Source organism: Brienomyrus brachyistius, chromosome 1, assembly GCF_023856365.1.
Source record: "Brienomyrus brachyistius isolate T26 chromosome 1, BBRACH_0.4, whole genome shotgun sequence".
NCBI lineage: Eukaryota > Metazoa > Chordata > Actinopteri > Osteoglossiformes > Mormyridae > Brienomyrus > Brienomyrus brachyistius.
Window position 1 is genome coordinate 16,059,643 of NC_064533.1, and position 24,280 is coordinate 16,083,922.

At 47.1% G+C, this 24,280-nt stretch overlaps 3 protein-coding genes across 6 annotated transcripts in view; 2 read left to right on the top strand and 1 right to left on the bottom strand.

Moving 5' to 3' along the window:
- Positions 1 to 12,846, top strand: part of LOC125739047 (cyclin-Y) — a 36,892-nt gene extending 24,046 nt beyond the window's left edge. The window contains exons 2-11 of one of the 4 annotated variants that reach the window (XM_049008926.1): positions 884 to 958; positions 1,301 to 1,321; positions 2,447 to 2,485; positions 3,231 to 3,357; positions 4,459 to 4,494; positions 5,138 to 5,195; positions 5,324 to 5,443; positions 7,836 to 8,002; positions 8,740 to 8,902; positions 9,138 to 12,846. In XM_049008926.1, the coding sequence (XP_048864883.1) occupies positions 884 to 958; positions 1,301 to 1,321; positions 2,447 to 2,485; positions 3,231 to 3,357; positions 4,459 to 4,494; positions 5,138 to 5,195; positions 5,324 to 5,443; positions 7,836 to 8,002; positions 8,740 to 8,902; positions 9,138 to 9,254 (923 nt within the window). In that variant the 3' untranslated portion in view covers positions 9,255 to 12,846. The remainder of the gene's footprint in view (positions 1 to 883; positions 959 to 1,300; positions 1,322 to 2,446; positions 2,486 to 3,230; positions 3,358 to 4,458; positions 4,495 to 5,137; positions 5,196 to 5,323; positions 5,444 to 7,835; positions 8,003 to 8,739; positions 8,903 to 9,137) is intronic. The other 3 variants (XM_049008753.1, XM_049009000.1, XM_049008837.1) reach the window with 3 other exon arrangements.
- Positions 12,847 to 13,249: 403 nt separating this feature from the next.
- On the top strand, positions 13,250 to 15,411 carry LOC125748544 (gap junction delta-4 protein-like). Its single transcript, XM_049024824.1, has 2 exons — positions 13,250 to 14,061; positions 14,357 to 15,411. The coding sequence occupies exons 1-2, from the start codon at positions 13,962 to 13,964 to the stop codon at positions 15,409 to 15,411; spliced, it is 1,155 nt and encodes a 384-aa protein (XP_048880781.1). The 5' UTR covers positions 13,250 to 13,961.
- Positions 15,412 to 19,880: 4,469 nt separating this feature from the next.
- Positions 19,881 to 22,531, bottom strand: LOC125738997 (frizzled-8-like). The gene has a single exon (XM_049008621.1). The coding sequence runs from the start codon at positions 22,156 to 22,158 to the stop codon at positions 20,410 to 20,412; it is 1,749 nt and encodes a 582-aa protein (XP_048864578.1). The 5' UTR covers positions 22,159 to 22,531; the 3' UTR covers positions 19,881 to 20,409.
- Positions 22,532 to 24,280: the final 1,749 nt, after the last annotated feature.

The window sequence follows — 24,280 nt, forward strand, 5'->3', positions numbered from 1 at the left end:
AGGCCTCTAGCTGGAGTGATGTGTCCACAATGCCGTTAGTGTGAGAGTGTGTGTCCTGTCGGACTGTCGTCACAAACATGGTGTCCCCTGTCCTGTGCCCAGTGAAAACAATAAACAGAAAATAGCTGTAAGTGCATTGAACAGAATCCTTATTGGGGTGTGGAGACTGTTAAAGTGTGCAATAATTTTATGAGCCTCTTACTGCTGAGAAAACAACAGTTTTGCACACTGTATGTGCCATCTAGTGTCAGAGGAGCATAACTGCAGTATTTTAACTAAAGGTACAATTTACTGCATTGCTGTAGGAATGTAATTGGGCGTTTGGCCCCTTCTGTATAGCTTCTGCTTTTCTGGCTTCCCTGTTTCTCCATCATACTGTCTTCCTGATCTAAATGGGCTGCCTTCAGCTTCTGTCGGCCGCCTATGAACAGCTCCTTGAAAGGTTTCCCACCGGCACCCCCTGCTGGTGGTACTTGGATATCACCATGCGATGACGCATGATAAGTAAACTGCAGCATCACCTCAGTTAGGCACTGCACCTAGACCAGTCACCCTTTTGCTAAAGAAACGTACCTTACGATGTCCTAGATACTGTCCTCGGTGAGCTATTAAACTGTACAGCGTGTGCATTGTTAGCATGCCCCAGTACAGTGTTCACATGGCTGTTTATTAATAATCCTATATTAATAACTCCTTGCCTGGGGGAAGCTCAGTGCACACTGTCACCTCCACATCCTGCACCCTCTGAGGGATGCATGGGGATGGCCAGGATTACTGTCCAGATTTTCTTTGACTACCCAGAAGTCTGAGACTCTCTGCAGAGATAATTAATGCTCTCTATTCGGTGTATTTTATTGAATATATTTTATTTATTTTTTGTCAGATCTGAATATGGAGTCCAACCCGTCGGACCACCCCCGAGCCAGCACCATATTCCTGAGTAAATCTCAGACAGATGGTAAGTTACCCTGGCTTTCCCCTGTTAAAGTTTAAATGAGGCCAACACTCACATGAGTGATTAGTGACCTATGGTGACACTGCACCCTCTCCCATATTCTCATTGGCTGTATGTCTGGGAACATGTCCCACCCCAGCGAATCAGAGTTCAGATCTACGAGTCATGTGATGTTCCAGTTCCTGGGAATAAGTCCCCTTGATTGGGTGTTAAACCACCCAGTGTCAGCATCTTTCTGTGGTACGATGTGTCACCTCAGGGCTTTCAGCCTCATGCTCTGTAAGATGCTTGATCATTCAGTGTTGACCCTGTGACCATGACAGGAATGACTCCTCTCTCTTTCAGTTGCCGTGGCGAACAAGAGAGGTGAGGGTGCGTGTGTCATCAGGCGTGCTGTGCTCCATGTGTTTTTACACGTGACACCTGATGTTGCCAGCTTTCTGTGACCCTGTTTACCACTGTCCGCCCTGTGGGTGTCACTTCACGCTCCATGTTTCTGTAACCTGTATCCACCCCGTGCCCCTGCCCACAGTGATGCCCAGCCCCCTCTGCCTAATACTTAGCAATACTTAAGTGCCATCAGCAGTGTTAGCATGATCAACATTCATATCACTGTGGCGGCCTTCTTGGGAGCATTAACTGACACTTCCGCTTTTATGCACCAGAATACACTAGACAAGTCAGAAAACATGGTGGGAGATGGGGCTTTCAGAGCAACTCTCAGTCCGGCAAGGAATCCTGCCCCTCCGGCACAGCCCTCGGCCCGCTGGCTTCCTGTGCCCTGCGTTTCTCCCAGTCAGCATCGCCTGCCCCCTCCAGAGACAGGAAGCCAAATGGTGGCTGGGCCTGCCCAGGGCGAGGAGGCCTTGTCTCGCTCGGCGCCAGTGCCTGTGCTTTTTAGATGGTGCCAGATTCAGCACTGGACACGCAGTGGCCCAAAACGGCCTGGAGAATATCAGGGATGACCATCAATGTCTCTTAAATGGCCGTACATCTGATCCTATAATGACTCTGAGGTTCTTTAGAGTGGCACAAAGCAAAACATGACTTTCAGTAATGATAATGTTCAGACAGCAGGTTATGCTGTGATGGACAATAAGATGTGACAGAGAAATCATGGGAAAACATGGATCATTTACAGTGGTACTACACGGTTACTACATTAGGTTGGCAACTTGACACTGTACAACCTATTAAAATAGGAATAATTGAAAAATAAACCAAATCGCCCCTTTTCCTTAGCGATGGTGAACAAGTGATGCTGCAGTACAACAGCAGTGCCCTGTGTGAGATCCGCCTGGCTGTCCCTACTGTTTTAGGGGGCGTCTCCCTGTTCCCCCGCGTGACTGTGATGTGGAGCTCAGTGTCTGGGCCCCTCGCAGGGTTCTGGATGGGACCCATTCGGGCCTTTATCTGCTGCTGTGTGTATCTGCCTGCCTCTCACGCTGCACGCATGACAGTGACGTCACTCTGCTCTCACTGTCTTTACAGTGCGGGAGAAGAGAAAGAGCCTCTACATCAACCATGTATGTACTTATCTTTATACACATTACTTTATATTTGGTTCATTCCTTTTTTTGTATATATATTTTTAAATGAATTATATGTCACTGTTCCTATACAGCTTGGGGTTATGTTTGCAAGTATACATTTTATTTTCACAGGTCTCATATAGTTTTTAGTTCTTTGTTTTCTGATAGAGATTCTTTCATTCCCTGCCTCCAAACTGCATGTGTTCAAAATCTGGAAACGGTTTTCATTGCCACCCCTTCATTCAGCCACCTAGGCGGCGTGTCGGAGTTAGTTATGCCCACTCCCAATGTTCATCACCTGACTGTACCCGGGGGGGTTTCAGATGTCATATCGCAGAAAGCTGGTGACGTCACCTTCCCCCTCGCCCCCCCCCCCCCCAGTCCCCCGTCATTCTTGGCAATAAGTAACTAGGCTGATCACGATCCCACTTCCAGCTAGGATTTGGCCCCTGGTTGCCTCGCTCGTGTTTGATCTCTGAGGCGTGACTCGGCATACGGGGTGGTGGGGGGGAGGGGGGACAGATCGACCACCATCCGTGGCCTGTCTCTAGTAGCGTGTTTCATTGAGCATCTGTGCGTGTCGCGCTAACGGGACTGCCTCCCGGGAGGTCACGCCTGCGGACAAACATGGAACCAGCCTGCTAAGACCCAGCTGATACCCTCTGCGCCTCTGGAGTAGCCTTCCCATCATGCCCCTCTGTGGCGGTGGCACGGTCAGCTCTCTGGAGCAGATGAGAGCACAGTAAACACCCACATTGTTATGTTCCAGAAGCATCCAGGGCAGCTGCGGCGGAAATACAGCTCCTGCTCCACCATATACTTAGACGAGAGCACTGTGAGCCAGCCCAACCTGAAGTATACCATTAAATGGTGAGTTTCATGGCAGAGCAGAGATGCTTACTTATACCACAGTAGTGTATATGGGCACCCATACCTAAGAGGGGCATGCTTACTTATACTACGGTAGTGTATATGGGCACCCATACCTAAGAGGGGCATGTTTACTTATACTACAGTAGTGTATATGGGCACCCATACCTAAGAGGGGCATGCTTACTTATACCACGGTAGTGTATATGGGCACCCATACCTAAGAGAGGCATGTTTACTTATACCACAGTAGTCTTTACGGAAATGATTCTGAGCGGAGCATGTTTACTTATACCACAGTAGTGTATATGGACACATGTTTCTAAGCGGGGCATGTTTGTTTATACCACAATAGTGTACATGGCCACACGTACTTAAGCAAGGTGTGCTTACTTATTCCACAGTTGTATGTACAGACACATGTATCTAAGCGGGCGTGTTTACTTATACCACAGTAGTGTATACGGGTACACATACCTAAGCACGGCATGTTTACTTATACCACAGTAGTGTATATGGGCACATGTACCTAAGCAGGGTATGTTTACTTATACCACAGTAGTGTATTCAGGTAAATGTGCCTAAGTGGGGCGTGTTTACTTATACCACAGTAGTGTATACGTATAGCAGAGTTTGCTGTTACCTATATATGATCATATGCATAATTACAGTTATGTGGAGATACAGTCTGACCTTACATTGTGGACATGCTCCTATAGGTGTATAGTAGTTTGGTTACTGTAGTAGTTAAGTTATTGTTTATATGAACATTTCAGAATCTTCATTGCCACATGACCAAGACCAGTAGAAATTTTTGTTCAATTTGCTACTGTTAAAGACGTGATAATAACAGAGAATAAATACAAGACACATACGAGGGAAAAACACAAGGTGTGATAACTACGGCTGTTTGTTCTCATTTAAGCAATGCAGTGCTGAAAATTTCCATAGATACAATACAGCCAACATACATACATGTGGTGCACAGCCTATATCGCATGAAATGTGCAATTATAATGTGTGAGCTGATTGTCAATGGAAATATTTAAGATGCCTTGCTACGAAGTCTGTCATACCACTGACATCTTTCTGTTTTTACAGTGTAGCCCTAGCAATTTATTACCACATCAAAAAGAGGTAAGGTCAGTTTCTGCACCCAGCTTCTTCTACATGCAGGTGTGAGGGAGTTAGCACAGTGCCGTGTGTGTGGGGGCCGTGGCTGCTGACTGCTGTTACATGTGTGCCCCATTAACTTTGAAGTTGGAAGCACCTGTGGGGTTCTGGGCCTAAGGTCGCACTAAAGGTGACGTGTAGCCTGGGTGCTAAATGTCATGCTCCTTTGAACTGGACCCCAAAATGGACACCAGGCTTTTAATAATTCATATAATCTGCCTTTAAACGCTGCCCAGAGAACTGGTGGGCTCCCGCATCCTGGCACACGGCTCCAACATCGGCCTTCTTTAATAAGAAAGAATTTCTAACTCCATAATAATTCAAATTCAGTTTTCTAATGGTGTCAAAGCAGGCCATAATCACCAACAGGAAGTGATGTCACTGAACATTACAATGTAATTCTGCTGTGAATGCGGACCATAACCTTCAACAGGAAGTGATGTAATTATCACCGTCACGGATGTTTTCCTTGCACTGTCGTGCTTCCAGTCTGCTTGTTCCCTTCCCGGGGTCTGTTTGGTTCCTCGGTAAGGCATTGGTAGACTCATAGGCAGTATTTCAGCCTCTGTATAGTTTCCCAACTTAATGTTTCTGCTCTTGCTTTCAGAGAAACAGACGGACGAATGTTGCTGGACATTTTTGATGAAAAGCTGCATCCTCTATCGGTACATGTTCCTGGCTTGTCTAATTTTATGCAGACATGCTAGGAAATGATATATTAAAAACAGTTGGGAGATTGGGTCCTTGCAGAAATAAGGATTTACCCTTTTGGCTTTCACACCCGTCCCCTTAGAAATCTGAAGTACCACTCGACTACGACAAACGTGACCCCGAACAGAAGCAGATCTACCGCTTTGTCCGGACCCTGTTCAGTGCTGCTCAGCTAACGGCAGAATGTGCCATCGTCACGCTGGTGAGGCATCTTTGGGCTGAGGTGGGCAGGGCAGAGTGGGCCAGGGGTGGGCTGGTGGGCGGGGCATGTTAATATGTTAATAGACTTTCTCCTGAAAAGGGTAACCTTAGCACTGCCCCCCCCCCCAAACATTGATTGAGATTCCCCTTGAGTAAAGGCGGGTAATCCTACATGGCCCCCAGCAGCAGGAAGCTACAGGCTCCTCTCCTCTCTTCTCTGCTGCTCAGGCAACATCACGTGCAGTGCATTTTGTAATTAATCACCCCCCCCTCCATGATCCACAGAAAGGACCAACCCATTTGATCCCTGCTGTAAGGCACAGCACAGGCTACTGGGGGGGGGGCTCTCATTTTGGTGCTTTTGGAACAGTGTCACGGTATGATGGGGGGGGACGCAGTCTATACCATCTTTTCTAATGGCTCCAAACCATCATGAACAACCGAATTAGCCTTTGTGGTCTGATTCCGTGTATGCAGCCCTAACTGAGCCATTTTTACTTTAATCGGTGAGAATAGCTGCCCCCCCCCTCGCTTTAAGCGCTCTTACTCAGCATGAGACTATGTGTCCTTGCAGTGGCGATGACAGAGTCACGGCTTTTTCAGAGTCCCACTGAACGCGTCTCCCAGGGTTAATCCAGGCAGGCGCCTCCATGACGATTAGGGAGTGGGAATGAGGCTGGGAATAGAGGCGGGCACTTTGGGCTGCCGTGGTCCCCCCTGGTCAGCGTTCCCGTGGGACCCGCATCCTCAGGGCTCTCTGAGAATGCAGACGCCAGCTGGTGGTGAGATGCTCCGCGGAAACCCGATCTCGGACTCTGACACATGTTGCATGTTGTGTGAATCACACGTGCAAAAATATCCGGATTCCTGCACGGGGTGGGGGATGTGTCCCAGTGGCATGTGGCAAGCTTACTGGCATCCCGGGGGGTTTTCAGTTATTTATTTGGTCGGTTGTTGGAGGCGACATACAGGCGAGGAAATGACGGGGTGAGAGGGCAGGGTCAGCCATCTCCCCTGGAGTCTTTGGTGATACAAATACACTGCCAGCCATGGGATCCGAACCCACAACCTTCTGGAAGCATACACAGATCCCAAACCCACTGAGATACACCCCATTCTGTTTACATGAATGGGCAGGTTTGAAGTGTGCTTAAGCCGATCTATGCCCGTGATCAGAAATTTGCTGGTTCAAACCCCATCCTCAGTGGAATCTACGTCAGCCCCTTGAACAAGGGCCTCAACCCCCCGGAAAATGACACCAGATAAATGGCTGACCCGGAGCTCGGATCTCAAGCTTCTCTTTCACCTCTACATGCATGTGTCTCAAAGCAGAGCATAATGGGAAATGCGAAGATGAAACTGTTCTAATGTAAAGGGTAAACGAAGCATCATTTCATTTCAGAAGTAGCAGAAGGACTGTTATTGTGCACAATGTTCTGTCCTTTTGCTTTTTTTTCTGGGCACCCAAACGGGAGACCGACCACGTCACTCTGCCAGGGTCACGGGAGCCCTGCCTCCTCATGCCACGTCATCGCCACATGGGGACATTCCTTCTCTCACACACTATAAATAAAGGTCCCTCTAGATTAAGCCATGCCCTGAATATCAACATGTGATTAATAGACAGAGCGTGTCTCTGATACAGGAGTTAATTAGGCATGAAGTGTAAAAGCACAGCAGAAAGTGCCGGAACGCTCACGTCTGATAAGCTCCTCCGCAGGGACGGAGCGTGTGGTAGATCTGCTGCCACTGTCGCAGGTTTTATATTTGGACCTTTCACAATGATGGATCGCGCAGTGTGCATGCGCTTTCACCTCAGTGCGGACCTCACACTGTTTCTGGAACATTCCAGTCCTTTGTGGAGGCCTCCCACCTCCTGGACTCAGGTGACGCAGGTGAACAGCTGTGCGGGACCCCAGAGTCACTTTCATGTTGGTATAATGGTCCTCATAGTGCCAGCGAAATGCCTGCTTGAATGCCGCGGACACACAGAAAACTCTGCTGCATAAACTCGGAACAGTCAGTACTGTCCCAGCGCCATGTCCCGGGGGTGGGGGTATGGGGGGCGCTCAGTCGTTGGGGGCATTGTGAGTGGTTTTTTTTTCCCACCTGATCACTTCAGATGAACTGCCTCAGCACAACCCCCCATGACCTGTTGGGGAGGTGGGGGGTGGTTAGAATTGTTTAACACATTTGACTGTCCCTGTTCTACACAACCCGGCCCATTCCAAAAGCACAAGGGAAAAAACATCAGGGGAAACATGGTGGTTTGGGCTTTGACGGGTTGGGGTTCAGGATGTGCCTTTTGGGGGAAATCAGAGCTCAGTCTTCTGTGAGAAAAAGGCATCTTCACCTGATTCACATGCACCCACTGCCCCCAACGCCCCCCGCAGGTGTACCTGGAGAGGCTGCTGACCTACGCTGAGATCGACATCTGCCCCGCCAACTGGAAGCGCATCGTGCTGGGGGCCATCCTGCTAGCCTCCAAGGTGTGGGACGACCAGGCCGTGTGGAACGTGGACTACTGCCAGATCCTGAAGGACATCCCCGTGGAGGACATGTGAGTGCGATGCGGCAGCCCGGACCTACGCATGCAGCGGCCCTGCGTCCTCACCGGGTGTCGAGGGTGTGGCGGAGGACGGTGACCTTGTGCAGAGAGCCGAGGGACCGCCGCGTCCTGTTTGCTTAGGCTCCGCCCCTTTGACCCATGTCACAAAGTGCAGACATACCACCCCCCCCTCAGAAAGGCCTCTTCCTCTTCGTGACTCCTGTCTCTGCTAAATTTAGCCATTTGTTGCTGCACAAATCTGAGCATCTGGGTAGTCATAGGTCCAAATAAGAAAGAGACTGATTTTATTTCCGATATGCTAATTTCTTAACATTAGTGAAATTAAAGACAAATATCACACCTATTGAGAGCAGTTCTTTCACCGATTAAAGTGAAAATGGCTGAAATCATGTCTACAGAAGACCTCTTCATCATTATTGTCAGTAATTGTCTTTTTAGTGCAGTTTGAAACAGTCCTGTGGTTATTCTGTAGCTCAGTTAATGTTGGGTTAGCTGGGGAGTGGGGGTGTTTACCATCACACACGCCACACATATGCACCCCCCCCCAAACCGGGGGCCCCTTTCTGGCTGCAAACAGACACTACACTAGGGGAAGTGGGGGGTCCCTGAAGTGACAGCTTGAGTGGGACCCCAGAAACGACAACAGCCCTCCCGCTGAAAGCAGAAGCCGCTCAGCATCAGGAACATTAAGAGTAGTAAGTGACACCATGGCGCTCTGCCTTTCACAGGAATGAACTGGAACGGCAGTTCCTGGAGCTGCTCCAGTTCAACATCAACGTGCCATCCAGCGTCTACGCCAAGTACTACTTTGACCTGCGCTCGCTGTCCGAGGCCAACAGCCTGAGCTTGCCCCTGGAGCCACTGAGCCGGGACAAGGCACAGAAGCTGGAGGTGAGGCATAGCTCCGTCTCTCCACTAGATGGCGCTGCCGTGGCCTGTTGATCAATCCACCTGCTTTGTGGAAATAATGACTCTTTGCTGGTATTTTTCATTTAATTCTGTACATATATGAGTGAGAAATTACAACTGAACAACATTATGACTCGAGTGTACACGTCTCGAATGTGACGGCTGCTCTCTGTCGCCCCATAGTGGCCTCCTGCTAACATCTGTCTCACCATGCCAGGCTATCTCTAGGCTCTGCGATGACAAGTACAAGGACCTGCGAAAAGCCAACAAGAAGAGGTCTGTGAGCACAGACAATGTGAACACAGCACGCTGGGCCCCCGCCATAGTTTCCTAATGGGGCGTGGCCACGTCAGGTCGCCACCCCCCCATCTGGACTGCTTAGCCCAGCTTGCCGGTTCCACAGTGCCTCCCTTCACTGTGGCATAGAAGACGCCCAGTTAATTTTTTTTATTGCTCTTGTCATGGGTTATTTTTATTGTTTATGTTGGAAAGCGCTCCAGCCTCTAGGGGGCAGTGTCACTATAGTGCCGATATTCTCTTTGATTTGCCAGAATGTCAGCCATGCAGCTATGAGGACAGAATTTCCCAGCAAGAGGAAATTAAGTCAAACTAGCAAATGGCCCATGACTGAGGAAGAAGATCAGCAGAAAAAGTCCCACTTGATCATCAGACTGTAATGAGCTGTTTAAATGAAACATTAGGTAGCGCTGGCCAGTCCGTTTCAGTTGTGTATGGATTTAATACTTAATACGCCGAAAATTCCAAAACCAAGCACAAGGACGGTTGTCCCAGGATTATTTTCATCTTTTTCTTCATATTTTCATACTTTTGGTGACTTACACTTTCTCCGCTCCAAACAGGGAAGAGAACAGGAGACATGATTCCTACAGCTGCTGATTATTACTCCACCGAAAAAGCCAACTTTCTACTTGACAGTCCATTCCGGTTTTAGAGCATCACCGTTTCTGCTGCTGATTTAAAGAAGCAGACGTCTCTGCCCCCTAGGTGATGGATGCCATCCTGAAGATCAGGGGCCTCAGTAGCAAGAAAACTTTTCTGTAAATTCTGTCAGTATTATTGTCATTTTGCCTATTCTTGGTGGAACGGGACAGAGCACCTGCGTGATTTCCTGTCTATCGTGCCACCTGCATCGTTTACAAATGCCTGTTTCAGGAGACGAGCGTCTTATTAAATCATTGTGTGAAGGACACAGAACAAGAGAGCTCCTGAGCTCCTGGGTCTGTCGTTGTGACATCTGATTGGCCGACTGGCGGTACTGGTCAGGTTGCCTCCCACAGGGGATGAGATGCCAGCCTGGATTCAAACCAAGGTTCCTGTTATACAGCCTGGTGGCACAGGAGGGGTGGGGGAGAGGTTGGGTGCATGAGTGGGTATGATATTAAGCGGGATGATGAACAGAGTGATGAAAGACCAGGGAGGACAGCGTAAGTCCGCAAGAGCAATCGAAGGTCTCTAACTGGACAAACAAACGTTTAACATTCCCCTGAAAACACTGAAGCGTTTTCAGTTGGAGGTGTGTACACTGTAGAACATTTTTTATCCCTTACAGGATGGTTCTCAGGTTTTAGTAAAGTGACCTGACCTTAACCAGGCGGGAATGGAGGCGACGGAGATCGCCGTGGTTACGTGAGAGCAGGGGATTCGCCTAGATGCCTCCCGTGAATCTGGGAGCGTGTTCAGTCGTAGCGTGTGCAGTGTTTACCGACGTGTGCTTTAGTCTGACGAGGACATGTCAAGCAGAACACGGAAGATGCCGTTACAGCAGGCTCGGCCTTCCGCCCTCTGGTGCCTGTATTTTTTTTTTTCCTTTTTCAGAAGTATAGCTTTAGTTCCCGTTGCCTGAAGTTGAGCTTATGCTCTCTTCAAAGGAACCTGAAATTCCACACTACACAAGTTGCCAGTAAACCCAGCGTGGATCCCCGTTTGAATGACATGGGAAGCCAGATGCATGTGTGTGCGTGTCGTCAAACAACTTAGTAACATATGGGTGATATGGCATCTCCTCTCAAAATTAAAAATCTGAAAATATTTTGCAAATGCAAATTTGTACAGTGTAAATATTGTGCTGAAATATTTAACTGTAGGTTTTCATGTGGTATAAAATTATGGTGGAATAAATACCCCTAATAATAATAACATAAATAATAATTATGAATAAATAATTTGATTGGAAATGAGAAACGATTATCCCTTTTACCGGTAATTAGTTTGAAATGTGGGATGTTCTGTTGCAATAGATCATTCAAATATAACCCGACTTTTTTTATACCCGAACAAGTTTTATCTCTGAAAGCGATTTTAATGTAATGTGAGTGGTATTTTACTGAGATCCTAAAATCTATTTTGTATGTTTTCCATATTTTGTCATTTAATATTCCCTAAGCTCCTGTAATGGCAATATTTTCAAATCACCGTGACCAAACTTTCATACATTGATTTTTTTTTTAAATGTCTGAAGCAGTAAAAAAAAAATTTTGTGTGTGATTTGTGTTTATATGATTTTGAAATTTTGAGTTTATAGCCCTTTAATACATTCCATATTTATGTTTGCCTAATTATATAATCAAGAATTACAAATAATGAAATTTTTCCACAGTTGACCAAAGAAATGTATATAACGTTAATTAAAATGTTAGAACTGGGAGTGCATCATACGCTCTACACAGCAGGCCATGAAGCGTGTCGTACCTTAAAGCGAATGCAGGCCAGTGTGTGACTAAGTGCTCTTTTTGTGCTGTTCTTACTGGTGGTTGGAATTGTGATTATGTTCTCAGGAAGCCCCTTAGTTGTCACTAAATCTGCAGAGCAACACAAGCAGTCCTGAATGCCTTAGGGGTCAGAGGGGGGTGTCACCATTACGGGTCAGTCACAGGCACAGACGTGAGGGAATCCCACAGTGATGATGTTTGGTAAACATGCTGATTTAGCCTCTATTACTGTAATTAATGTATTAGATGCCGAACTTCAACAGTGACGATGTGTTCATCTGACAGCCCAACAAAAATATAGAGAAAATTTACTTGTATAAAATTATATTTAAATGTCGTGGTTAAATTTGCAATTTTTCACCTGGACACCTAGACTGCCAGATATCTAAGAGATTTGACCTGTATATTTCGCCTGAGCAGCGGTTAGTTTGTGTGAACAAGAGACCGAGATGTACCCCGAGATGTACCCCGAGATGTACCCCGAGATGTACCCCGAGATGTACCCCGAGATGTACCGAAGAGGGACACTAGGAGTCTGGCGCCCCTGCTGGACACTATTGGAATACCAGAAACCCTGAAACGATCGCATGGCACCAAAAGAGACTTTGTTAGCGTGGATGCCAGTGAGCCTCTAATGTCAATCCTATTTATTTCATGTGTATTTACTGCCTGATCCTAATCACAGTACTGAAGTCCAGTTTGTGCACTGGGCTTTGTTAGTGGCCGGTGATTTGGCTTCCGCACTGAACTCTACCTCTGCACAGAGTTTTTGAATTTTTTAGGATTTATAAATTAAACATTTTAATGTCTTCTTAAAATGGTGGTTTCCTGTGCTAACATGAAAACAACTGCTGTAAACATGGATTTGGACGTTTTACGTTTGACCATCGTATAGTTAGCCTGATGTCGTTTGTGTACTCTGATCGTTGTTTTAACTTTCCCTAGTAATACGTTATTTTTCATTGTAGCTTTTGTAAAGTTTCTTGGTTTGCCAAACACAGAGCATTATGTCATATTATTGGAACTGAATTTTAGTTTCTTTGTTTTTTTCCTGTATAATGGACCTGGTCCCATGACTCCTGGGGATTAGGTGTCAGCTGGCTTCATGTCTTCTGTGGCTCAGAAAGATATTTTTTACTGACAGTCCCATTTCATAAACAATATTTAGAAATGACCAGAATAAAACATTAAAACATGCACTCGGGTAGTTCTCCCTGTTTTGTTCATTTCCTGATAATATCCTGCTGGGATTCACAATTTCCCTGTGGGATCAATAAATTTAATCGTAATTACAATAATTACAAATTACAAACGGTCCTGTACATTCGTTGGCGTAACTCAAGCCCCCAGAAACCGTGAAAGACCCATCAGAAAGTTTGTATCCAGTTCGTTCATCTTCACTGGCTGACTGGAGGTAAATATTATCTGAACATCTCAAACCAGGTTTGAGGGTCTTGTGTTCACACTCAGAACTTGCAGTCATTGTCTGGAAGTGTTTATTAAGAATTTCATTCAATTAACGCTGCCAATACATGATGTTTTTTTTATTCACGTTTTTAGGGATTTGTGCAATGATGTTCGAACGTATGTTTATGTGTGTGTGTGTGTGTGTGTGTGTGTGTGTGTGTGTGTGTGAATGAATTAATGTTTTATTATCTCTTTTTATATGCTCTCCCTTTTTCAATGCACTGTTTTAGATGGCACTTAAAATTTCATTGTACTTGGTACAATGACAACAACAATAAAAACTAAACTAATTCAAACGACAGTCCATCCATCCATTCATCCATCCATCCATCTATCTTATCCTGGGGTGAGAGTAGCTCTGAAGTGGTATATAATATTTTATTTCATTTTAATATTTAAGTACTGCACTTGGATGTAAATGCAGGAAGGCAGCTCTCTAACCTATACTCTTGTGCAGGTGAGTATTTTAAAATGCATTACACTGTGCACCAAAACTCCATACCATGACTTAAAGAGTTATTCTCTTGTATGGACAACCTTCTCCAAACTATCCTAGTTATGCCAGGAAGGCCACATGCCTTTGGTCAGTAAGAATAGCTACAATGGGACTCATGTTTTGTCCGTCATGGGAGCAGTTGCCACTGGACTTTGGGAAAGGCTGGTCAGGCACCTGGGCTTCACTTTCCCAGAGCCATGGACGCTGCCTGATAAACTTTCCTTGAATCAGCAGTGCTCTTCTGCTTGAGGTGGTCATTGATGGTGGACCTGAGGGCAACCCCGATGGATCCTAGTGAGCATCTCTCTTGCCCTCGGAGTTCAGCCTAATTGCAGTCCGCCTCTTTTGGATGGGATGGTTCGTCGCCTTGAGGGGTTTCAACAAAATGGAAAAGCCAAGCGTCATCGAGCTGGTCTTCGTCACCTTAATCGGCAGCGTGACCGTCACAGGTGAGACGTGAGCTTCGGTGAACATGCCAGGAGGGCGTACCTACGGCGTACGTGAGGGTGCTGTTATGAGGGGACGTGTGCAGACATGACTTATGAAGACAGCAAGTTCGGGCACGTGTGCGCTGTCCTTCAGATAACTAGGGCAAAGAATAATGAAAGCTCACTGACTATTTATAGTTTGTTTTCACACTTTTTGCTGTTGACGCTCATAAATTCAGATGTTTGAAAGGTTGCTAGTGTCATATGATCACCTGGCCTGAGTGTGTAACCCTGACATCTTCATGCTGGGTTGCAGGAAAGCTGTGGCTGGTGTTGATGGTCCTGCTCAGGGTTCTGGTCCTCCTGTTCGCTGGGTACCCTCTCTACATAGACGAGCAGTACCAGTTTTCCTGCAACACCATCCAGCCGGGCTGCGCTGGTGTCTGCTACGACACCTACTGCCCAGTCTCTGTTCTCCGCTTCTGGGTGGTTCAGCTGACAGCGCTGTGTCTCCCTGGTGCTGCCTTTGTCGTTTACGTCGTCCATGTGGTGGTGTCGGAGCGCAGTGCCCGAGCCTCATCCGCTTCCTCTGCCGATGCTGTGAGGGTCCGCGGTTTCACAGCAGTGTACTTGTTCCACCTGTTGCTGAGCACCCTGCTCGAAGCAGCCTTTGGAGTGGCCCAGGGCTTCCTGTTCGGCTTCCATGTTCCCCGCAGGGTCCTGTGCTACGAGCTGCCTTGCACCACGACTGTAGACTGCTATGTCTCCCGCGCCACTGAGAAAACGATCCTGCTGCGCTTCATGCAGGCGGTTGGTGCCGTTTCCTTCCTGCTCAATGTTGTTGACCTGGTCTGCACCACCAAGCTCTTGGCGACCCAGAAGATGAAGAGGAAGAGGGTAGCGCTGATGAGGCTTTACAAGGAAGAGCAGAGCTACGTCTCAGCAGGTGGTGAGGAGCTAGATGTCCACCTCCCGTTGACCTTGGAAATGGAAGGATCCCCTGCTTTCAGCCGGGCCAAGGTCAATGAATCTGGTCTGGCTGAAGGCCCCATCATGCAGCCGGAGGGGATGGACCCATCGCCGTTACCCGGAAATCAACAGTGTGGCACAGCTCAGCCGCGGGTCCGAGAGGATGAGGTGGAACAGACAGGCAGTGAGGCGTGTCTGTGCCCTGCCGCTCCCACCAGCACACGACACCCCCTCAAGGTATCCAAGCGCAGTCGTTTTAGACCCCCCCCACCCCCGCGCCGGGACTCATTAGCCAGGGCTTTCGGTCCTAAGGGGGTGGGACACCACACACTGGTGGAGGTGGCCCCCGACCTCCAGACCAGCGGCCCCGAGATGTTGGAGAAGAAGTCTGCATGGGTGTAAATGGCTCCTTTGGGTCAGTACTCATTTGCAAATTAGGCTGAGTGCTGTCCTTGTTTGGTCCAGATGATCTGAGGTAAATATTTAGTGCTAAGTAGTGCTTGGTTTGGCTAATGTGGCTAATCCCTAGGTATGTTATTACAGAAGATAATCATGTAGATGTGTATCATTGCGCAGATGAATATCGCCCATCGACATACTTTGAAGTCTGTGCTGATGAATCTCAGAGGAGCACTGGCTTCTCCAGAATGTTCCCTCGCAGGTCCAGCTGTTTGGTAGTGAATGACAGACACCCTTGAGTCAGTGGCTGTTTATCACACAGCGTGCAGCATGGCATCTACGCCACTGTTCTTGCTTCATCATTGGCAGACACCAGAACCAGGTCGAGGGCCAGAACCCCAGGCACCTAACCTGTTCTATAATGTGCCTTTAATGCTTCTCATCGTCTGATTTGTGTAAATGGGAAAAAATGCTGCTCGTGGTGCTTTTCTCCCGTTGATTTGAGAATTGTGAAGATTGTATGAATGCACACTGCCCCCCAGTGGTGAGAATGGAAAAAAAAACACCCAGAGTGAAATATTTGCTAAATACCGTAGACACGGGCACTCCCTCTGCTAATAAATCAGTTACCTAAACAAGTAGTATAGTTATTGCGAAGTGTTTAGACAAAAAGCAAAGTAATAAGATTAATCACATTTAAGAAATATTTTATCACAATATTCACTGTTAAATTGTACTGAGATGCTTGGGTTCCTGATGAAATGAGACTCCATGACCCCGTGCAAATACTTTTTTTTTTTTTTTAGATCATCTTATAGTCTGTGATGTTTTCAGAGATACAAAAATAAAAAGGCTGCAGTGTCTGAATGGCTTCCTAATCGTCTTTCGGTTCCTTTTCACACGGCAGTAATGCAGCAGGAAGCCCAGAGATCCATCTCTGAATCTCCACTTCCTTTGGCGGTCCATAAAGATGTCTCACCGATGAATGACAGACATGTCTGTGCCCACATGTACTCGTTACTGTCTGCCTGACGAGCTCCTGCAGATTAATTCACCGCCTCGGGGTCTTTGAAAGGTGTGAAAGTCGTGGAGGTCAGTCACTGAACATGGCAGATGTGAACAGCAGGCACCGCTGCTGAGTTATTATTAATTACTCTTTCCTCTCTGGGAAGGCCCCCCCCATCCCCCCCCCCCCATCCCCCCCGCTCGAATCCCAGCTCGGCCGAGGAGCAGCAATCTCAGTATGCGAGTGAATGTGCCTGGAAGGATGATCCTTTTTACCGTACCGGGCCTGTCAATCAACCAGTCACGGGCTGTTCCCAGTGTTTTATTAGCACAGGGGGGTGGGGGAGGGCGTGGGCGGGGGTCTGGGTGGGGGGGGGGGGGGGGTATTGATTGCATGGGAATCTTGGGAAAAAAGGCAGCCCTATTCAAAGCTCATCTATAGTGGCTCCATTGTTGCGAAACAGCTGGAAGTCTGTCGTTTGTATTGATGTCCCTCCCTGCTCCGCACAATGGGAATTCTGTCGGCCTTGTTAGCCCGGGGGTGGGGGGGAGAACCGCCACTACTGCCGCCGTACTCCCCGGCCCATTTGCTTGACAAAGTCGCTGACAGGGGATCACAATTAGTTTTGATTTTGGAGCACGGTAACCTCTACCCGTGCTGGGGAGCTGCACCCACTGCTACAGGGGTCCTGGGAGGGGGTGTGGGGCTCGGTGCACCGTGGGAGCCGTCAGCGGGCTGCCAAGCTGCCTCCCGTCCTGTCAGGCAAAATGTGACGATGCATCTGCAGTGACTCACACGTATTAGTAATTATATACTCCGTCCCTTTAAAGAGCTGCTTACGCACTCAGGTAATCTGGTATCTAAGATGGTTTCCCATGGATACAGCTCAATCTGTATTAAAATACATCTTAAATTCAGTATTATCCCATACAGATATCCAGACATCCTTAATTTTTTGCAGTGGAGTAGGGATTTATCAAAAGTAGGTAAAAAGGCCTGACTGTCCAGTGGTCCATTCTCTTACGTCTCTGCATGGATGATCAAGTGCTGTGTCAAGTGTTCTAATTGGTTCATACACTTCCCATTTGCATGTGGATGTATATACATTTCATCTGACCTACAGGAGACTGTCTACTTATCTCTCTTTCTGGAACCTTCTGTCAAACCACCCCAGTGTCCCTTCCTCTTTACTTTACAGACTGACAAAAACATTTCACAAATCTGCTGTAACAGACGCGTTAAACAGAACCAGTGCTGTTTAAGCCACAGAATCAGGACTGCGAAACCTGGGGGGGGGGGGGTAGGCGTGTGACTTTGCTGGGATTTGTACTGACGCATCTGAACTTGAACCTGTTTTGATAGCTGGTGTGTCAGCACATGTGTGTGTATGTGGGGGGAGTGACACTCTCCACTGTGCAGCAGGATAATTATAAGGTTTGGTCACATTCCCCTCCTTTTCTTAGATGGGTTTCCCAAAGTTCCATAGATCAGCACCGTGCTGGAAGAGGGGCGAGACACCAGAGAACCAATGGTGAGGTTGGGGTAAATCCATGTTCTGGGAAATTGGGAACTTGCATAGGGGCTCTTTCTACATAAAGCCCCCCCCAGCACAGGGGCCCTGTCTGCATCTTGGGCTGAGCTTATTGCCCCCCACATGCCCATTAGAAACACGATGATTAATGATAATTAGCAGCAAACACACGCCAGATATGGCCACTTGCCTGTGTGGATGGACTCTGATATAATATATTACTCCCGGATCATTTTTACAATTCCAACACAAGTGCAAAATTTCTCAGAGTGAAAACAAATTTAAATACATTTTACACGGACCGTACGCATTCTTTGACGTGTAATTATTTGTCCTGATGATCCTGGACGACTACAAGAAACCCCAATTCCTTTGCTGAATAAAGGGTTAAAAGAAGGAGCATTGCCGACGCCGTTTCTTCTAGTGATGAATCAGCAACACAAATGTGGACTTTAGGCAACGATATATCTCCACGGTTTACGCGTCTGCAATAAATCACTTCAGAACCTGGGATGGGCCTAATTATTAAGGAGACATGAACACTAAAAATGCTCCCATGAAAAAAACACAGTAAATAATACATTATATGCACCTTCAAACTTCTCGGCTACTTCGTTTGTAAAGAGCCTGAAGTGTCGCATTATAAAATTATATATGACAAACAAATAAGATAACCCAACTATGGCCGCTAGATGGGAGTATGGCCGCGTAGCGTCCCAGCATCAAGCCCGCTTTTCCCATACAAACCCTCCAGGCTTCCCGATGGCGATCAGCACAGATGTGTTTGCATTTTAACAGAGGGACAATAATGAGTGTAACACTAAAGTCACATTTTCAACACCCCGCCACCGCACCCGCGAAAATCCAGAGTGTTAAACTATCAATTTACCTTCTGCAGCCGTATTACAATTTTCATAGGGCCGACTTTTTCTTCATTGTTCTAGGTACTGTATGGTATACAGTGCAGCAGATATACAGATTGAACTTGTCGTTGAAACTGTCAAATAAAATGGATTCAATCTTAAATTTCCACTGGGATTAAACATGCAATGTTACTGTTACTATTTGGATTGCAGATATTGACATGACAAGGATTTGAACCATTTAGTTTTGCAATTAAAAATTACCGGGAATATGTCAAAGTTCAGATTTACATCGGGCCATTTATTTGTTTCAGGGCGTATGATTTCATTAGGCTATAGAAACAGGAACTGAAGAAGCACTTTGAACACGTGAAAATATCTTTTGAAGTATTTCGCCGAATAACCTTTCAACTGATGCAAACTATCGTTCCCATGCAAAGAATAAGATTCTTCAGGCGAATCCTTTACTGACAAATTAACGGATCCCTGTAAAAGAAAAGGGATCAGCTACGATCCGGGACGTGCAGTTGCGGTCCGCTTAACGGCAGCACTGTTGGACCTTCATGCCGACCGCCTTGTTTTATATACCAGAAAATAATTTGTTTTAATCAATCATCAAATATCATGTCAGTTAAGCCGGGGAAGCTTGAACGACATAATTGTGCGATTAAATTCAAACACTCCGGGCGACGTTACCAATTGCTTTAATGGACGCAGCTTTGTCCTGCGATTGTCTTGCTAAAAGGCCCGCAGAATGGGGATTATGCGGACAGGCCACCTGTAGGGTTGCCATTGAAGGCACCAAATTGTTCGTGCCCGGTGACAATGGCCAGAAAGCTGCTTAAAAGATTGTCCCCTCTTTCATTTAAGTTCGGCAACAGTTACAAGTCTCTCAGGAAGCCGAGGAGGTCCCCAAACCCTGTAATCACCATCCACACCGAAACACCCTTGCAGTACAAAAATAGTTATTAAATCAAAATCCTACGAAGTACACTTTCTTACACGCTTGTTCATTGCGATCAGAGCTGCACACGACATCCACGTGGGCCAATGTCCAGCACGCGTGAGCAGCTTATATTTATCAAAATTGTTTTATTGGCAAAATAAAAGTCATTTGCTCTCAACAAAGTGACATCTACATTTTTTTTTTTACAAATGTACAATATCGTATAGTTCTTCATTTATACATAATTTACAGATCTGTACACAATATATAAATATATTTTCCAATAAAAACCCGTATAATATTTGGGTAATAAGACATTAAGGCTTATCGCAAAACTATCTTTGATACCGTGATTGCCGTCGTTCTAACCCTTCAGACGCCGTTCAGATTACGAAGTTCGAAGGGGGGAAAACAATTTTAAAACGAAACCTCTGTGCTTTTAGCACAAAGCACACTCATTGCAAACGATCCCCCCCCTTCTCGTTTCCAATACTACATAAACAAAAGGGGCAGGATTTTAGCAGTGTTAATGGCACAGACATTGTTTTAACCAGTGCCTACACCCTTATCTAATAGAAATAATGGGTTCATTAATATGCTAATTAGGAGAGTGAAAGACAATTGACACAATTAGCTGTCGACGGGCCGGCTCGTTTCAGACCTGCGACAGCGGCATCTGCTTTGGACAGGACACCGAGCTGGCAGTGCCCGACCTCCACGTTAGTCCCGTACTGACGTCGCTGTACATGGAGCCCCCGGTGCCTTTGCTCCCCCAGCAGCAGCGCGTGCAAAACCCCCGCCATGACTCCAAGGTCTTCCCCGACCAGATCCACACCCCAGACGTGATGCCCACCAAAAGGCACATAAAGTACTTGAGCATGAAGACGGCGTAGTCCGGCTTCTTGAGGTCCTGCTCCAGCAAGCAGGAGCAATTGTGGGCGACCTCCCAGCTTTGGCGGTTATGCTGCTCGTAAAAGTAACACGCCACGATGATTGTCGCAGGCACGGTGTACAGCACCGTAAAGATCCCGATCCGGATCATGAGCTTCTCCAGCTTATCAGTCTTAGTGCCCCCTTGCTTGATCACACTGCGGATCCTGAACAGGGACACAAACCCCGCTAGGAGGAACATGGTCCCGATAAATAAATAGATGACCAGAGGCGCCAGCACGAAGCCTCTGAGGTTGTCCAGGCTCTGATTGCCCACGTAGCAGATCCCAGCCACGGGATCCCCATCCACGGAGCTCAGGGCCAGGACGGCTATGGACTTCATGCTCGGGATCAGCCAGGCGGCCAGGTGGAAATATTGGGAATAACTCGCTATAGCTTCATTGCCCCACTTCATCCCGGCGGCCAGGAACCACGTCAGGGACAAGATGACCCACCATATGGAGCTGGCCATGCCGAAGAAGTACACCAGCAGAAAGACGACGGTGCAGAGCGCCGGGCCGGTTGTCTCGTAGTGGATGTGCTCCACTTCATACTCCCGGTTGCAAGCCACCTTCTCATGCCCAGCAATCAGGCGCACGATGTAACCGACCGAGACGAACATGTAACAGGCGGACAGGAAGATGATCGGCCGCTCAGGGTACTTGAACCTCTCCATGTCGATGAGGAAAGTGGCCACGGTGGCGAAGGTGGAGACGAAGCACAGTACGGACCACAAACCGATCCAGAAGGCTGTGAAGGTCCTCTCGTCCTGTGTGAAGTACGGGTTATGGCACGGCATGGCACAGTTCGGGATCTGGCCTGTCTTGACGCGGTTGAAGAGGGGGTGCCGGTCACCATTCACTTGCACCATGGGCGCACGACACTGACAGCCCGGTTCGCACGGAGACACCGGCCCCTTGTGCTTAACGCCAGGTCTGCCGTGTCCGCTCCTGCCTTTGTGAGGGTTGAACGGTTTGCTGGGGTAATTCGTCGGTTTCGAGAGGACCGGAGACACCGTGGTGGAGTCGGTCCTATTGTAGTCCATGCACAGCGTATCCGGGTTGCCCTGGACGGGCAGCAGGTCGCACCTCATCCTGTCCGGCCAGGGGAAGCCGTACTGCCTCATGAGCGGCGCACAGCCCGCCCGGGCTCGTTCGCAAACGCTCCTACAAGGGGGCAGGGGTTTCTTGTAGTCCTCCAGGCATATGGGGGTGTACATGCTGCAGAGGAAGAACTTCAGGTCGGGGGAGCACTGGATCTCCACGAGGGGCCAGAACTGGTGCACCTCCAGACCGGCCTCGTCTTGCGTGTCGTGGTTGAACTGGTTGGGCATGTACGTGTAGTTGTAGCCGATCCCTTTGCACAGCGGTACGGCGATTTCCTGACAGGTGATCTCCTTGGCCGCTGTGCAGCTCGATCGCTGCAGAATGGCGAGTGCGAGGAGTATGCAGATCCCCAACAGGTAGCACTCCATCCCGAGTCCAGACCCGCTTCTGTGCTGAACAAAAGGTAATCAGCTTGCGTCTCTCCAGGGAAAAGACCCCGTGCAGTCAAACCAGGAGCAGCGGACCCATCCCGCTTGTGGTCGCCTGGCACCGATACGCAGCCGATTTGCAAACCCTGCAAAGCGGGGCAGGAGCGAGCCCGCCTGCAAGTCAAAATGGCTGAGAAATAAAAGCGCAAGCGGTTCAGGAGACACCCTGTTTCTCCACGCAGACTGGCATCGGCACAAAAAAAATCCTCAGAAAGCGTCTCTCCTCCCCCGGTAGGTGTCAAAATATGACGGAAGTTTCACGTTGAAAACCCGCACCGCACACAACATCAACGACGGTTTCCTAACAAAACGCTCTGCTAGAAAAAAAACACAGCTCGGAGTATTTATAGACAAGGGGACCTGTCACGCCCACACACTCAACAGGCCAATCAACAACCCCCGAGGGCGTGGCATCGCTGGGACTGAGAAGTCCTGATGCCGTCTCTGATTTACAGGTTGATTTCTTGACACGCGGACCTATACAAAATAGTCAAAATTAACACATAAATATAACCAAATTGCCTTATATTAAACAAACTAAAATATAACATTCGATAACTGTATCTGTTCAATAATAGCTTAGTTATTAAGTACTAAAATAAATTAAAATGATCATTTTTAGTGCTCAGGACTAAACTTAACATTTACAGTTTAAAAATATTAAACATAAACTTGAGAGATCATGGAGAGACCGGTCCCGTCATTATTATTATTATTATTGCTATTATTATTATTATTATCATCATCATCATCATCATCGTCCTCAAAATTTGCAAATCACAATAAAATAAAATCCATTTACAACATCAACAAACTTCCGATATGTATCAATAAATGTATGAACACGAAAGACCGCTGCTTACGTATTCAGGTTAATTGTTAAATAAAAAAGCATCCTTAATTACAGGCAATTTGGTGGAAGGAAAACCCCTTCGGCAGGTTAATTTGCGCTTATTAGGCCGTCCCAGGGGGTCGTACGAGACCAAGGAGGGAGTGTTTATTTTTTAATTCAAGCACTGCTGTTTGCTTTAAAGCTTGCATAGGACTCACGCCGAGGCTGTAATTACCAGAAAGCCAAGAACAAGCCTAGCATTTTGTAAAAGGTTTTCGGCATGCGACCCCTCCCCCATCTGATTCTTAAAAAGTTTCTGGGTTGTTATATTCTCTTTTTTAATTAACAGTTCATACAATGTAAACATACAAATGAGCAGTTCTTTCCGGCGAGCGGTGTATTGCTGCATCCGAATCTCATTACAATACAGTTCGTGTCAAAAATTTAAATTATTGGGCTGGAGGTTTGTATTTAAATCGTACTTTATCCGGCACAGCCTGAAATCACATATACAGTCAGCGGGAAACGCTTATCACGCTTCATTCTTTATCACTTTATTAATGATTTTTAATTATACATATCGAGACTGGTTCTGGGTTTTCGTTTTCTTTTTAAGGTGTACAATACCCGAACCAGCGGTAATCATTTAGCTCGTACATCTGCCAAGCGCTTATGAGGAATCGTGCGCATTTACGGCGTGTCTGCGTATCGCTGCTGCAGCCGTATTGATTAACAGGAAGATTAGGGGGCCCCGCTCCAGTGACCAACTGTTGCAGTAGTCCGCTGTAATAGTGATAGTCGGGAATTAGGTTACATACAGCACGGTCTATTCAGCGCCGTGTAAAAGGCAGCAATTGGGGGTGTACTGCATATGCCTGAAAACACACACGCACGCACGCACGCACGCAGACACACACGTTCGTATTCATATCTTTGTGGGGACTCTCCATTCATTTCTATGGGCAAAACTCTAATCCCAACATGACAATCTTAACCCCTACCCAACCCTAACCTTAACCATAAATAAACCAGTTACACAACTTCTGGCATTTTTAAGTTTTTGACTGCAATCACAGATTTTTTTATAAATTTGAGTCTCTCCATGTGGGGGCAAAAAAACGGTCCCACAACATCAAGACAATAGATTTTTATCACATTGTGGGGAGATTTGGTCTCCTCAGTGTAATATATATATATATATATATATATATATATATATATATATATATA

Excerpts from the sequence above, each read along its gene's own strand:
- LOC125748544 (XM_049024824.1), top strand. The coding sequence starts at position 13,962 with ATGGGATGGTTCGTCGCCTTGAGGGGTTTCAACAAAATGGAAAAGCCA. Across the intron at positions 14,062-14,356 it reads CGGCAGCGTGACCGTCACAG|GAAAGCTGTGGCTGGTGTTG; the intron begins GTGAGACGTGAG and ends GCTGGGTTGCAG.
- LOC125738997 (XM_049008621.1), bottom strand. The coding sequence starts at position 22,158 with ATGGAGTGCTACCTGTTGGGGATCTGCATACTCCTCGCACTCGCCATT.